General features: G+C 37.5%; 2 protein-coding genes across 2 annotated transcripts; one reads left to right on the forward strand and one right to left on the reverse strand.

Annotated features, from left to right (window-relative positions):
• The first annotated feature begins 3,806 nt into the window (after positions 1–3,806).
• Positions 3,807–12,496, forward strand: LOC105222357 (beta-ureidopropionase). Its single transcript, XM_049451723.1, has 3 exons — positions 3,807–4,121; positions 11,298–11,560; positions 11,634–12,496. Exons 1-3 carry the CDS (start codon positions 4,018–4,020, stop codon positions 12,422–12,424), a joined length of 1,158 nt encoding a protein of 385 aa, XP_049307680.1. The 5' UTR covers positions 3,807–4,017; the 3' UTR covers positions 12,425–12,496.
• A 195-nt stretch (positions 12,497–12,691) lies between these two features.
• On the reverse strand, positions 12,692–14,897 carry LOC105222360 (spermine oxidase). Its single transcript, XM_011199648.4, has one exon. It carries the CDS (start codon positions 14,633–14,635, stop codon positions 13,052–13,054), a length of 1,584 nt encoding a protein of 527 aa, XP_011197950.3. The 5' UTR covers positions 14,636–14,897; the 3' UTR covers positions 12,692–13,051.
• Between the last annotated feature and the right edge of the window lie 1,334 nt (positions 14,898–16,231).

Here is a 16,231-nt window from a genome sequence, read left to right on the forward strand (position 1 = left end):
CGAGCACTGGTATCACACCGAGGTGTAATACCTTTTCAACGCAATGCCTGCGAATCCTAACAAAATACCCAATTCCACTGTATATAAGGCAGAGCCATTGCGAGCACTGGTATCACACCGAGGTGTAATACCTTTTCTGCGCAACGCCTGCGAAAACTAAGTACTTCGGTTGTTTCCCCCCTGAAGCAGAGCCATTGCGAGCACTGGTATCACACCGAGGTGTAATACCTTTTCTGCGCAACGCCTGCGAAAACTAACTACTTCGGTTGTTTCCCCCCTGGAGCAGAGCCATTGCGAGCACTGGTATCACACCGAGGTGTAATACCTTTTCAACGCAATGCCTGCGAAAACTAACTACTTCGGTTGTTTCCCCCCAGGAGCAGAGCCATTGCGAGCACTGGTATCACACCGAGGTGTAATATCTTTTCAACGCAATGCCTGCGAATCCTAACAAAATACCCAATTCTACTGTATATAAGGCAGAGCCATTGCGAGCACTGGTATCACACCGAGGTGTAGTACCTTTTCTGCGCAACGCCTGCGAAAACTAACTACTTCGGTTGTTTCCCTCCTAGAGCAGAGCCATTGCAGGCAACGCAATGCCTGCGAATCCTAACAAAATACCCAATTCTACTGTATATAAGGCAGAGCCATTGCGAGCACTGGTATCACACCGAGGTGTAATACCTTTTCTGCGCAATGTCTACAAAAGCTAACAATTTCACTTACCACTGCCTATTGCTGCTTGCTGCTTGCTGCTGTGTGACCGTCCTGGCTGGCAAGCTGGAAGAAATGATCGCATTCAGTGTGAAGTGCTTGCTTATATAGAAGCATAGCGAAGCTTTGGTCAGCGTAGTGAGGTAAATTGTGTGCGTAGCTTTGGTCAATGCAGTGAGGTGAAGTTTAGTTCTAGTAAAGTTTAATTCTAGTATGGTGGAAAGCACTGTGTTGAGGTATGTTAAGAATAAATGATGTGCAGTGTTGGAGTAAATTATTGTACGGTGGTAAAAGCCACGTTATAGAACTAATCGCAAAATCGTTTTTTGTCATTACTGAAACTTTGAATAATTGTAAAATAAAGTTTAATCCAATTCGAAGCTCCCTACTTAAATCGAAAAAAAAAAAACAGAAACTTCAAATTTAATGTGGAATGTTTATTATCATTCGAAAGAACAAATATAATATATGTACATACATATGTATATAATTATATTCAGTTATTTTCATATTCATTTTCTTCTATTCTCATTTCAAGCGGGTGAAGATATATATACCCATACCCTATACCCATATACATACATGTTAGTAAATAGACATACGGTTAAGTACCATAATTTACCATTAGCTTTAAGACCTGTCAAACACAGTGAACAACTTCCTACCCGCCAAAGGTGGTTCGCACGATTTAAAAGTAGTGCTTTTGGAGATGACGAACTGGAAGAACGTTAAAGATTGTTGCCATACACAAGAAAAGCTCGCAGAATTTTTAAACGTCGCTCAATCAGCCATTCCAAAACTTTTAAAAGTAGCCGGATGAATTCGAAAGCAAGGGAATTGAGTGAGTATTGTATAGACCATTGAAACTAACATAAAGTTGAGTGAGTTAGTTGTCATCTCAAAACGATGAGTGGATCACAATGAAAAACAAAATTTCAAAGTCGGTCACTGATAAAACTCTATAGGTAAGTACGACAATTTATGAGAGTGAGTGAAACATGAGTATATTATTAAACAATGGACTTCAGTAGACAGTTCCAAAGGCTCGAGACACTCGGCTTACAAGATGATAGCTGAGTTTTGGGATTCCCATTAAATTATTTTTATATCATTAGATTTCATCGAACAGTTTGAATATGTGGGTGATCGAACATAATCAGACAACCATTCAAACAACAATTTCATTTCATCTGCTTCTTTCAATTTACAGTTTATAAATCGAGCGCCAATGAAGGTATCGGAATAGAACCTTGAACAAATTGTATCTCTTTTAAAAATTCTCCAAAACGTACCATCACTTTTCAAGTCCCTGTTAACAAAAACTAACCGTTTACCTAAAATATCGGACAGACTTTGAGATATATTAATAAAATTCCTAGAATATAATTTTCTGACATCATTGTGTTCTTGTGCCAAAACTGCATAAAATCGAGTCAAAACAGCTCTGATATACATACCTTAGTATTGTCAAACTTCTGCTTGCCGGTTACCGATAATGTCGGACAATCTGCGAGATCTTAGACCTTAGTCTTGCCTCCGTTCCCCAACTATAATATAATGTCTTCGGCTCTACTGATAGATTTTTCCTCTCGGAATCCTCTCAAATTTATAATACCACTCTCAATGAAAAGGTTTAAAACAAGAACTTGTTTCCAAGTAATGAAATGTGCGACAGGTGTATGCTATGCTGGTTCGCTCTGAACAATTTTTTCGGAGATAATAGCGATTTAACTCCTTCAATTGACTCAAAACGGGTTCCCCGAACCCGTCGTTTTTGAGTCAGGCGATTGCGGTGGTTTTGGCATGATATTGATTGAAAATTTGGCGAAAAACTCACGAAGAATCAATGCAATATGTGACGATGCGTTGTCGTGGTGCCGTGACGTTACGACGCTGTTTTCGAAAAAAAGTTGTGTGGTTTTGGAACCAATCATGCTTTCAATTGTTTTAGGCCGAAATGTTATTTCCAAATGGATTTCACTAATTCTTCAGATATTCCAATGAAGCTAATACGAGTAAGATCTCTGATTGTTAATCGTCGATTCTCAAGCCCAATTCCTTTATTTCTTTCTTTTGTTGATCATCAGTTGATGTTGATGGCTGCACTGAACGTGGTTCGTCGTCAACGCGTTGTCGATCTTTGAATAATTTTTGTCAATAAAAAAAAAACAATAATCACCAAAGGCTTTTTCCAACATTCTGAGCGTTTCGACACCAGAAATTTGATTCCGCATACACAATTTAATGAAACATTATTATTTCTATTATTGAATAACTTCATTCATCGTAAAATTCGCCAAATGCATTTTATATACTTTAGTAAGACAAGCGTATACTAAACACTAATGATTGTTTTGATGTGACATTAGACAAAGACTCACTGGCAATCATACCAACCGGGGAAAAAATAGTTTGATGAATGTGGCTTCGCGCGAAATTTAAATTGAAAATTTCGATTTTATGCATTTTTGCCCACTGTAGTATGTACATAATATTATTTTAAGTGTTTTGCCGTCCATTATTACTGCAAGTTGCAAGAGAGTTAAACGTTGCTTTTTCTCTTTCAGACTAATTTCATTTTTTGCTTCGTAAAAGTTGCTATTTGTAGTTTTATTTCCTATTCATCTCGCTGCGAAATAATAACATTCCTATTTGTTCCTAACATTTTACCTTGGGTATATGAACATGTTTTCAAATAAAAACAAATTATTTCAAATGGCAGATAAAGCTTTTTCTTTCTCTTTCTCTGTCTTCTCTAGCTATCTCTCAACTTTACTCAGCTGATCGTGGAATAAACTTACTCACATACACATATGTATGTATGTACATATATTTTTATATATAATATATTTATAAATAAACATGTACAAACAGCGATGTCTCACAAAACCTACTAACAAACTAATTAAGAGCGTAAACTCTAGCTAGCATAGAGCCAAACAAATTCACCTACTTAATAAATGTGTACATACATATGTGTCTGTCGCTGCGGGTAAATAATAAAAATTGAGCGCCACGCAATTGAACGTCACAAAAAGTTTAAACAATCTAAGATTGCATTGGCACCACCCAAGTGAGGGAGCCCTCTAAACATTGTCATTCGTTCGCGAGCAAGCAGCAGATTTGGTTAGATCCACTCGGACGAAATTGCAAATTTTCGTAAACTATCAAACACCAAGAAATTTGCTTAAATTAGAGAAGTACTCAACAACACTTAAGCTTCAAAATTTGTACTGCAACAAATATAAAATAATAAAATCAACAACAACAAATAGAAGATAATAAAATCTGCAATACAAGATGTCTGATTTCAATTTGAACAGCCTGGAAGAGTGCCTGGAGAAACACATACCGCCAAATGAGCTGAAAGAGGTGAAGCGTATTTTGTATGGCGTCCCCGAACAGTAAGTCGATGAAAACAAAACAATAAAAATATCAATTTTTAATTGCGTATAGAGACTATTTTGTTTTGAAATCGAACTGGAGCAGCTGAGTGCATGCAAACATTAATTATATAACCGCGAATAAGTGAATTAGGAAAAATTTATCTGCGTCTCTAAATAAATAATACAACCTTTGTCTTATCAGTGAGAAGGGTATCATAAAAGTTATATTCTCTTGGTATGCTATGTACACAGGCTTATCTAAAGACAACAACTCTATTTTAATGCATAAATTAGACGTCTGATTTGTTAATGATATGAACATTTTAAGTAATATGTATAAGTACATTTATACAATATAAAATATTTCATACATATGTTGTATTTTATTAGTATATATATGTACATACATATGTATTTATAGTTCAATTATTACACGCGACAAACCCCCAGCGGTGTTATGCATACCATGCATATACTACTAAATATATTACTATATATGTACATATGTATATCTATATAAGTATAAATATAGCTATAATGCCCTTCACAATAGCATTTTCATAGCATAAAAAGTATAAAAAATTACAATTTTTTCGGAGATTATATTATTACCTTAAGCAGTAATCCATGCCAAATTTCGTGAAGATATATCGTGAAATGAGAAAGTTTCCCATGCAAGCCCTTGATTCCGATCGTTCGGTTTGTATGATAGGTATATGCTATAGTGGACCGATCTGAACAATTTCTTCGGAGAATACATTGTTGCCTCAGAAAATAATCTATACCAACTTTTGTAAAGATACATCGTCAAATGTGAAAGTTTTCCTAACACGAACTTGACTCCAATCCAATAGAAAATGACGTTTGCAAAATTTCAAAACGATAACTTAAAAACTGAGGGACTAGTTCGTATATATACAAACAGACAGACAAATGGACGGACGGATGGACAGACAGACAGACGGACATGGCTAAATCGACTCAGCTCAACATACTGACCATTTATATATATACTTTATAGGGTTTCCGACGCATCCTTCTAGGTGTTACAAACTTCGTGACAAACTTATTATACGCTGTTCAGGGTATAAAAAACTAAGTTATACTTATCTAGTGTTAAATAAATTTTACCGGTTCTAGGTGGCACTAGAGTTTCTTCTTTCATTTTACTTCTGCAGCTTTATACATATCATCCCAAAGAGAAGATAGTTTTAATAATACTTTGATGCTGAGGATATATCAGAGATTTCCTAAGATTAATCTAGCTATGATAATCTCTCAATAAGCGTTATATTCTTCTAAATGTATTAATGTGTATTGATACAGAAGAAATAGTATATGTATAAACCTTCTTCTGCATCCTTCCCACTGCGGTTCAAGCGCATCAAGCGTTTCCTTTTGTTTTGAGAGAATTGTTAAGCACAAAGTTGGTATGATTAAAGCACAGTAATATCATTCAAGCTTACCAGACCTTTGTCATTTAGAATTCAGCTTTGTTTCGTTTACATAGATCCGATCGTTATGGCAACGGACTTTCTAAGCGGCGCTAATGAAACTCTGGAAGCATTTTTTACTATACTACAATCTGAATCATTTGTGTAAAAGCTCTCCGATCACAATTTATGCATTTCTCTGGTTCAATTGGTAAACATTTTTTTTAGCAGTTGGTTAAATTATGCGGTACTTGAACGTCTCAACGAAATATAGAACACTATGGCTCTAGTCTCTAGAAAATCGTCTCGCATAAAAGTTCTCGATTAAATTTCATTACGAGTATATATAATTTGAATCTTTCAAGAATGTTTAAACATAAAAAGCATTTAACCCTCTAACCGGCCAATTTTTGTTTGAGCTGAAAAAATTACCATACACTAATTTTTATACAAGGAACAAGAATCTGAAGTCAGATTTAAAAAAAATTCAATAGGTCACCTTCCAGGTTGGAAAAAGTGAGGTCTGCCTTAAGGCATACTTGCCTGTTGGCATGTAAAAAAATACGGATTAATTTATTGCAAATTATTTAAAAGAAAAATGTTTATTTCAATAATTTAAAGTAAAAACAAATTAAAGTTTAGTTATATTATTTCATAAACAATATTAAATAAAATAAAAGATAAATTAAACATATATATTGCATAGCAGTAAAAATTCAAATTTAGTTATAATATAATATATACATAATACAAAAGTATTTATGATTTTGTGTGAAACAACTGAAAACATTTTTTTGACGATGATAAACATAAATTTAACTGCCATTTTGTGCAATACATTTGGGTTAAAGATTTGCAGCCTGGCATCTTACACATATGTTTACCGTCTCGTCCTAAAACATCTGGTATATGACCAATCCCATCGTATCGAATATCTGCTGGTGGTGCATAGGTGCGACGATAGCCAGTTCTCATTTGTGGACTTGCGCTTGATGGTCTACCCACTTTATTTTTATATCTTTCGTTTGATAGGTGACACAACACATCAGCAATTTCCACTCGAAAATCTGGCAACTTAATACGATGCCTGTGCGTAGGATCCACATCATGAATCCGGTGGTAGATGATATATGCGTTGACAACCGCTATATCCAGCATATGATAAAATAAACGTAACGTCCATTTTTTGGTTTTAAGACGGATATGATAGCGTCCTATTAGGCCATCCATTAAATCGACGCCACCCATATGCCGATTGTACTCTTTGACTATGGTTGGGCAATCGATATCCACATACTCTTTTTTCTTTCTATCAAAGCGCGTCACTTTTGGGGGTTGATAGGTATCAGTAGAAGTGCAGAAAGGCTTAACGCCAGCATACGTGGAAACAAGTCGTACACATTTTGTGTCTTTCCACAGTACAGACGTTATGTCAACTCCAAAAGCAGTACCCACAAATTCCTCGGCGTAGCCCCGTTCTTTATTTTTTACATCGATGTCCTTTGAGAGCTTACAATTTGGAAGTCTATTGGCACGAACCGTACCAAGTGCATAAATTCCTCTGCTTCGTAAATAAACAAGCAATGGCAATGACGTATAGAAATTATCAAAGTATACTATGTGATTTTTAAAGTTGGGCACGGTTTGTGTTAAGCGGACGACAACGTTCCCGGTTGCTCCCAAGTCAGGTGCATCTGCTACAACATCATTATCACCAGCACCTCTGTAGACTTCAAAATTATACGAAAACCCATATGAGTCACATAACACAAAAAGCTTAACACCATATTTGTGAGGTTTATCTGGCATATATTGACGTAAGTTTGTTATCATCTTTGTGGGACACATTTGCTCGTCAATACATAGCCTTGGTGATTTGGGTACAGAATTAAAGCGTTCATTTAATGTATCTATGAGTGGACGAACTTTGTAGAGCTGATCGTACCCTTCCTCACCCTTTTTCTTCATACACGAACTGTCATTGAAGTGCAGGTATTTCTTGATTTCATAAAATCGTTTTGATGGCATCGCAACTCTAACACATTCAAGTGAGTGTTTCGACCAATAACTTTCAATATTTGGATAGCGAAACACAGACATATATAATATTATACCAATGTAAATTTTCAAATCTTGTCTGGTCAAATTGAAATCAGAGTTTATATTTTGCTGATGAGCGTACAGATTTGTTTGGCTGACAATATCGTCCAGCAATTTATTTGTAAAAAAATATGTAAAGCATTTAAAAGGAGTATCCAATTCATTAAAAGCTTGTGGTAATTTCTGTTCACCATTGAATACAATTTCTTTCCGATGTAGCTGCAAGTTTTTTTTTTCCAAACTATATTTTTGAACTGTGAAGATTGTGGTGTACAATGCTTCACAGAACCAAAAAATCCACCAGAGTTAGATGGAATAGAAACTTCACCTTCTTCAATTTGTGGTAACGGTGATCGAGCTCTTTTCCTCCTTGGTGGCTGTTTTGTTGTTTTATTCATTGCGTTACTGCTGGTACTTGGTTGCTCGGAAGAAGGTGGAGTAGACTCATTGGGTTCATCTACACTTATATTAATTGCCGATGACAAAAGATCTATTGCACTTGCATTATATAAATGCTCAATATAATGATCGATTTCTTCAAAATCTTCATTTGCTAATTGCATGTTAACTTCTTGAGCGCTATCATCGCTGTCAAAGTCTTCTTCATTCACGCTTCTATCATCTTCTGAATCATCATCATCAACAACAGAATTCATTAATTGTTGGATAGCTTCTTCGCTCATAAGCGACAAATTGTAACGCTTCCGATTATTTGACATGCTTACGACTACGAAACACAATACAAATTATTAAAAAAAAAATTATAATGTATAAAATATGTTATAATAGTTACATGTTTTGCTTTCAACTACAGAACATAATTTTATAAATTACTATTTACTTTTAAACATGTTAAAATAATTACGAATAGAATTTACTTACTTACAACGAAATAATTTTTTTGAGCGGGCGCCGGCAAGTGTACCTTTAGGAGTAGTGAACTTTTAAAGGGTGATTTTTTAAGAGCTTGATAACTTTTTTTAAAAAAAAAAACGCATAAAATTTGCAAAATCTCATCGGTTCTTTATTTGAAACGTTAGATTGGTTCATGACATTTACTTTTTGAAGATAATTTCATTTAAATGTTGACCGCGGCTGCGTCTTAGGTGGTCCATTCGGAAAGTCCAATTTTGGGCAACTTTTTCGAGCATTTCGGCCGGAATAGCCCGAATTTCTTCGGAAATGTTGTCTTCCAAAGCTGGAATAGTTGCTGGCTTATTTCTGTAGACTTTAGACTTGACGTAGCCCCACAAAAAATAGTCTAAAGGCGTTAAATCGCATGATCTTGGTGGCCAACTTACGGGTCCATTTCTTGAGATGAATTGTTGTCCGAAGTTTTCCCTCAAAATGGCCATAGAATCGCGAGCTGTGTGGCATGTAGCGCCATCTTGTTGAAACCACATGTCAACCAAGTTCAGTTCTTCCATTTTTGGCAACAAAAAGTTTGTTAGCATCGAACGATAGCGATCGCCATTCACCGTAACGTTGCGTCCAACAGCATCTTTGAAAAAATACGGTCCAATGATTCCACCAGCGTACAAACCACACCAAACAGTGCATTTTTCGGGATGCATGGGCAGTTCTTGAACGGCTTCTGGTTGCTCTTCACCCCAAATGCGGCAATTTTGCTTATTTACGTAGCCATTCAACCAGAAATGAGCCTCATCGCTGAACAAAATTTGTCGATAAAAAAGCATTTCGAACCGAACACTGATTTTGGTAATAAAATTCAATGATTTGCAAGCGTTGCTCGTTAGTAAGTCTATTCATGATGAAATGTCAAAGCATACTGAGCATCTTTCTCTTTGACACCATGTCTGAAATCCCACGTGATCTGTCAAATACTAATGCATGAAAATCCTAACCTCAAAAAAATCACCCGTTAGCTTGCTAGAAGCTTGTCTGCACAAATTTTTTCACAAAAAACTTTATACTAGTAAACCAAAATATTGTATCTATACCGTGATATTTTTTTAAGAACAATTGTAGCACAATTATTATTTTTTTACATTTTCTGAAAATGCGCTTTGCATTAAAATAATTTTTTGCTGATCTTCACACCAACTTTTGACATTGACTGATCACTGGCGCCTGAACTCATAACCAAAGAGCATGCAAATGCTTGTTTTATGCAGCTGTGACATTTTACAACGGAAATTTACAAAGATAACGGTAAAAACTTTTCTGGCTGTTGCGCTATTGCAATTGTGCTTAACTATACCTTTTGGTAGCATTGCCGGATAGAGGGTTAATGACCATCCAAGCACGTTTTACATTAAAATAGGTGAACCGAAGTCAAAAAAACACGTCCGAAATCAAGGTTATGTTGAAAGTTTTCTTCCATTATCGTGGTGTGGTGCACTCCGAGATTCTTCCGGCCGACCAAAATGTCACCGGGAATACTACTTGAGTGTTATGCGGAAGTTTAAAAATCTTTATTTTAAGTATATTTAGCCCCCATATACTTAAGAAGTATTGGTCCGATTCAACCCGTTTTTGACATACAGACATTGTAAGAGAAGGTTTATCCCTTAATTTTATATATATCACGCATTGACCGACATTTGCGATCAATAGTCAACTCTAGGTACCAGAGTCTAAATATTCGGTAACTAGGGGCTTGAACAGTTGACATTAGTCGTGCAAAGTTTTATCCCGTTATATTAACTGCTTCTTGATTTGTGCACTGGAAACTGAACGAATCAAGTGGAATTGGAAATTGTGCTATGTGGGAAGTAGGCGTGGTTGTAGACAACACAAAAATGTAAGAAGAATAACACGTACTAAATTTTGTAGGAATCGTTTGGTCGGATCCCGAGATATGGGATTTCACAAAAAAGTGGGCGGTGCTACATCCATCGCCCAATTTTCACACCAGCTCTCATAAAGCTCTCTCATACCATCTCGGTGGTAAAATTTAATGTCTCTGGCGTATTTAGTTATGGATTTATCGTGCTTTTAGTAGTTTTTAACAGTAACGTTATTTCGTAGAGTGAGCGGTGCTTTTTCACACTGCCGGTAGAAATTCACATAAGATTTGTTGTTGCTTAAGTGGCTTGGGAGATATATACATTAAACTTGTTAAAGGGCGAGATCACGCCCACTTTTTTCCACTGCATAAATTAGAGCTTTGTATCTTAATTTAGTGCTTAGTTATGGCACTTTATGTGTTCGTTTGGTGCGCGTGGCAGTGGTCCGATTACGTTCAGCTACGACGTCGAGGTATCTCTATTTTTACTCAAGTTACAACTTGCATGGACGGACGAACGAACAGAGAGGCAGTCATTCGGATTTCTACTTAAAAGAGACCAAAATTATTGGCCGACAACTCTTAGTTTTGGAACCACTTTTATGCACCGTCGCCCACTGCTTTGATCCTTCATGAGTTTTTCGCAAAATTTTCAACCCGTATAGTGCCGCACCCACCGTATTTGTCTGATTTAGTGTGTGACTTTTGGCTATTCAGCAAACTCAAAACGACCGCTTCCGGGAAACTGTCTAGAGTCACTTGAAGATATTAAACGTAAATCTAAGTTAATTGTGATTAAATACTCTTAGACTTATTTTTATATTCCGAATTCCATAGCTTTCCGCTTGCCCTGTGAACCCAAAAACAATGATCATTTTAACTTTTTACTTTTATTTCTTTGTTCTGTGACAGTGATATTTTGGAACTGCCAGCGTCTGCGACCACCTTAGCTGCTGACAATGACTTTGAGATCCAGGGCTATCGCATTTCAGCACAGAAAGAGCACATACGAAAGCCCCGCATCGTGCGTGTTGGCGCTATACAGAACTCTATTGTACTGCCCACCACCGATCCTGTGGACAAACAACGCGAAGCCATCTGGAATAAAATACGGATTATTATCAAGGCTGCTGCGGCGGCAGAAGTTAATATTGTATGCATGCAGGAGGCGTGGAGTAAGTTTGAAAGAAAAACGTTTACATATCTATATGAACATTAGACTGAACCATTATTTTTCTCCATACCCAGCAATGCCGTTTGCCTTTTGCACACGTGAAAAGTTTCCCTGGTGCGAGTTTGCCGAAGAGGCTGAGAGCGGTCCGACAACAAAAATGCTGCAAGAGCTCGCCAAAGCCTATAATATGGTCATTCTGTCGTCAGTGCTCGAGCGTGATACGGCGCATGGCGACACCATCTGGAATACAACGGTCGTGATATCCAATCGTGGACGTTACCTCGGCAAACATCGTAAAAATCACATTCCACGTGTTGGTGACTTCAACGAATCCACTTACTATATGGAAGGTAACACCGGTCATCCAGTATTCGAGACAGACTTTGGCAAGATTGCAATAAATATCTGCTATGGTCGCCATCATCCACAAAATTGGATGATGTTCGGTTTGAACGGTGCCGAAATTGTATTTAATCCTTCGGCCACCGTGGGTGCACTGAGCGAACCACTCTGGGGTATTGAAGCGCGCAATGCAGCTATCGCCAATAGTTATTTCACAGTCGCAATAAATCGTGTGGGTAGCGAGGAGTTTCCCAATGAATATACATCCGGCGATGGCAAGAAAGCGCATAAAGTTTTCGGCCCCTTTTACGGTTCATCTTATGTAGCGGCACCGAATGGTGCACGAACACCGGGCTTATCACGGCATCGGGATGGCCTACTTGTGACCGAGCTAGATTTGAATTTGTGCAGACAGGTGAAAGACTTCTGGAACTTCCCAATGACACAGCGTCTACCGTTGTATGCTGAATCTTTTAAACGAGCCTCCGAACTTGATTTCAAGCCCCAAGTGATAAGGGAGTAACAGAAGAAGGCTGCATGTGATTAACTAATATGTGTTCCTTATTAAATAAATATAATTTTTTAATGAAACCGATACTGTGTTTTTTTCTCGGGAGAATGGCATAGACACCGACAGTCGTTTCTTCTTTTCACTACTTGGCGCTAATTGGATATTCTAAGTGAGGCCTGGTTCTTCTCCACCTGATCACTTCAAAGATGTGGAGGTGTTCCTCTTTCTCTGTTTCCCCCGGAGGGTATTGCGTTCAATACTTTCACACTTTTGTGGAGTGTTTCCATCCATAAGACTAGGTGAGAAGTACTTGGCAGTGCTAAAACGACACAGGAACTGTCTAATAACGGACCTGTATATGGACTTTACGTATCTCTGCATACGAGTATTAACCGAACAAAAACTATCAAATTTGGAATATCGGATCTATATAATCGGACCTCAATAATTATTGGTATTGATAGCTGTTCATGTTCCTCAAGGCTTTCACTTTTGACAGACACATTTCATTTCTGATTCATTTCATTTCAGAGCAATATAAAGAACCTACTTTGCAGACAATAAAACCATGTACCTGTACCATTTTAATTTTGCAGTATACTCTTAAATTGTTTTATTGTAAATATTACATGGATTTAGCTATATATCTACCGCATAGTAACCTTCTAGACGTTTGGCCTCTCGTATACCGGTTTCTACTGCACCATGCACTGTACCGAAATAGCAATCGTGTGTAGCTTCGCCAGCGAACTGTACTACCGGCTTAACGGCTAAAGCGCCTTTAAGAGGATTGACCACACGATAGGTTGGGGCCGGCCCCAGCATAGTTATTGGTTGTGCCAACTCTGCCGGCGATGTGGACAACTCTTCCGTTTTGAGTGAACGAAAAGAAAATGAGCCATTGAAGTTTATGTTGGTATCCCAAGTACTTCTAGCCAAATCTACAACATTATTTATTTTCCATTGGGGTAGAAAACGTCTCAGCAAGTATAAACAACCGTCAATCACATCAAAATCTGACATTGTTTCAACGAGTGGTATATTCGAGCCGACCAACCAACCGACCAGTGTGCATGGCTGCTTGGGTACTCTGTAGAAGCCGTAAATATCTTCCAACCATGCACGTTGGCTGCCACGTATCTCCGCAGCGTCTTCTTCACGCCAAAGCATTGCCAAGCCGGTCCATTGAGTACTCCAAAATGGTGCAGGAAATTCGAGATATATTTTCATAATGCTACCGTAACCAAGTCCTTCGATGGCATTTAGCTTCGATATTGGCAATTCAGGAGTGAACATTTGATTTACTCTGCTTTTGAGTACACCCAATGAAACCGTCACTATAACATGATCGACGAGGAAGATGGCACTTGTGTTCTCACATGTCACCTCGACTTTGAAGTCATGCCGTTTCCATATGATCTCTTTCACGCGTATACCGAATAGAATTTTGTCTTCGAGTATGCCCAAATCATTTCCAAGCTCATCTGCACCCATTAGTATGCGTAGAAAGTGCAGAAAACCTTCTTCAAAATGCAATAAGTAATCGCCGTCGCAGGTTTTATAACTTTGAAAACCCCGACCAGACATTTCATCAAGCCCCGCGGATGTTTCCGATCGTTCAATTTTTGCGAAATTCTCGAAAAACTCTTTTGCGATTACTTCATCGATGTTCTTATATTCATCACGGTGTAATATTTTGAAGAAATTCCTGAAAAGGTATTCACCGAGTGTACCTTCAAATGTTGGTAATTCCTCGTCACGTTTGGAAAATATTTGTGCCAATATTGTTTTCAATTGTTGCACCACATCACTCGGCACGACCTCGCCATCAGACCGTATGCAATCGAAGTTCGTGTAGATATAACTTGAGGAACGCAGCATATTTTTACCATCAACCATTTGGAAGACAATATTACCCTTTTCACCATGGCACCAATGTGCACCCATTTCTACAATATTGTGACTAAATTGTTTTGTATAAATCCGTCCACCGATCCGATTCTCCGCCTCAATTATGGTCACACACTTGAAACCCTTTTTCAACAATGACACCGCACAGGCGATACCGGCCGCACCGGCGCCGACAATAAGAAACTTGGGTTCCCCTGCTGTATTCTGTGATCCTTGCTTAAAACTAGTTGTATGCACGAAGGACTCACTACTGACGGACGTTAAACTCTCATTTAAACTGGAACCACTCTTCTGTGCCGGTAATAAACACATTTCAAATGCAAAGCCAAATTAAAATAAAACACAAAATAGAATTTTTCATTTACAAATTTATAAATTTGTCTAAGAACATATTGAAAACATTTCCAGGAATCAAAACAAATCTTAAAATGTAGAATGTCATGTAAATTTCAAGTATATTCGAGCATGCAAAAAGTGGAATACTCTAAATTCAAAAAATCTATTAGAAAAGCTTAAGGCCTTTCCTACCGAAACCGATCGAATATCTAAGATTATCAACAATTTTCTTTTTAATTAATATCGAGAAAACAAATACACAGAATTCAAAGCTTTTAAAAATAACCCTGGTCTGTCCCGCACCAGTGTGCTTTGTCCTTTCGCAAAGAATCCCAATCACCCTACCACTATTTTGCTGACTTTTAAATTCATTTCTTATAAATTATCTTTAGCGTGCGTGATTGGCGTAATTCTTTGGTTTAACATACCCTCCGTAACCACACGAGGATTTGACTCACCATAATAGGGACAATTTTGTTTGCTGGCGAAGCCATTAAGCCAGAATTGGGCCTTATCTGAGATGACTTTTCGATGAACGTGAATTTGTGAATTTTTTGAGAACGTGAATTTACGTAATAATCTGGAACAATTTCCAATCGTTCTACCAAAGTGAAACGTGACTCGATAAAATGGAAAGCCTTATTTTATACACTGAGAAGATGAGACACAAATCCGTAAACAAACATGGTCGCCACAAGCTGTCCAGTCACGTCATAGTTATTGGCAAACGCTGTACTTGAACTAGTCTCTCAGGTTTTGATAAATTGATCTGAAATTGTACGCTCAGCCTTATCCTCTCAAGAAGCTAATCTTCTTGGAACCGCGATAACCTCTACCGAACCACTGTAACCAACAGCTGCCATACAACGATTGATTAAATTCATGCCCTTGTACTTGTATAATTTTTCAAGATATACTCACCAAATTTAGCAAATAAAAGATGATTCACTTCGAGGTTCCCTCATATTTAAAGAAAAACCACAGAATTTTTAAATTTAATGGGAAATGTTTAATACCATTCGAAAGAACATTCTTTGAAATTTATTTTTTGAAGATTATCTCTTTCAAATGTTGGTCGTGGCGACATATCAGTTGGTCCATCCGTTGAACTCAATTTTAGATTACTCGTTCGAGCATTTCGACTAGTAACTGGCCAATGACATGCGTGTTCCAAGACCTTAATCAAAGTGATATTGTCCGCATAAACTTAGACTTTACATATCCTCACAGAATAAAGTCTAAAGGTGTGGTAGCACACGATGCATGTGGAAAATACAAAAAGAAACTACAAACGCTGAGATTACACCATGTTTTCTCCATAAATTGAACAACAGCATTGAGTTTTTTCGTTCCGTTTCCAAATTTCAAGACCGAAACATAACACTGTTTTAGCTCAATTCTTCGGCAAAACAATTGTTTAGCTTTGTGAGACAAGGTGGGTTCTGTCTCACTAATGTTTTGTCATTGACGCAGCCACTTTGTGTGATTCTGCAGAACGAATCAATCGACCTTTCGAAAGAATCAAACGTCATAACAACAGTGGTTGCCACACTGAACACACAAAGATTACAT

Source organism: Bactrocera dorsalis, chromosome 3 (genome assembly GCF_023373825.1).
Source record: "Bactrocera dorsalis isolate Fly_Bdor chromosome 3, ASM2337382v1, whole genome shotgun sequence".
Classification (NCBI taxonomy): Eukaryota; Metazoa; Arthropoda; class Insecta; order Diptera; family Tephritidae; genus Bactrocera; species Bactrocera dorsalis.

Coding starts and splice junctions, on each gene's coding strand:
- LOC105222357 (XM_049451723.1), top strand. CDS start 4,018: ATGTCTGATTTCAATTTGAACAGCCTGGAAGAGTGCCTGGAGAAACAC. Junction 4,122..11,297: donor TTGTATGGCGTCCCCGAACA/GTAAGTCGATGA, acceptor GTTCTGTGACAG/TGATATTTTGGAACTGCCAG. Junction 11,561..11,633: donor ATGCATGCAGGAGGCGTGGA/GTAAGTTTGAAA, acceptor CTCCATACCCAG/CAATGCCGTTTGCCTTTTGC.
- LOC105222360 (XM_011199648.4), bottom strand. CDS start 14,635: ATGTGTTTATTACCGGCACAGAAGAGTGGTTCCAGTTTAAATGAGAGT.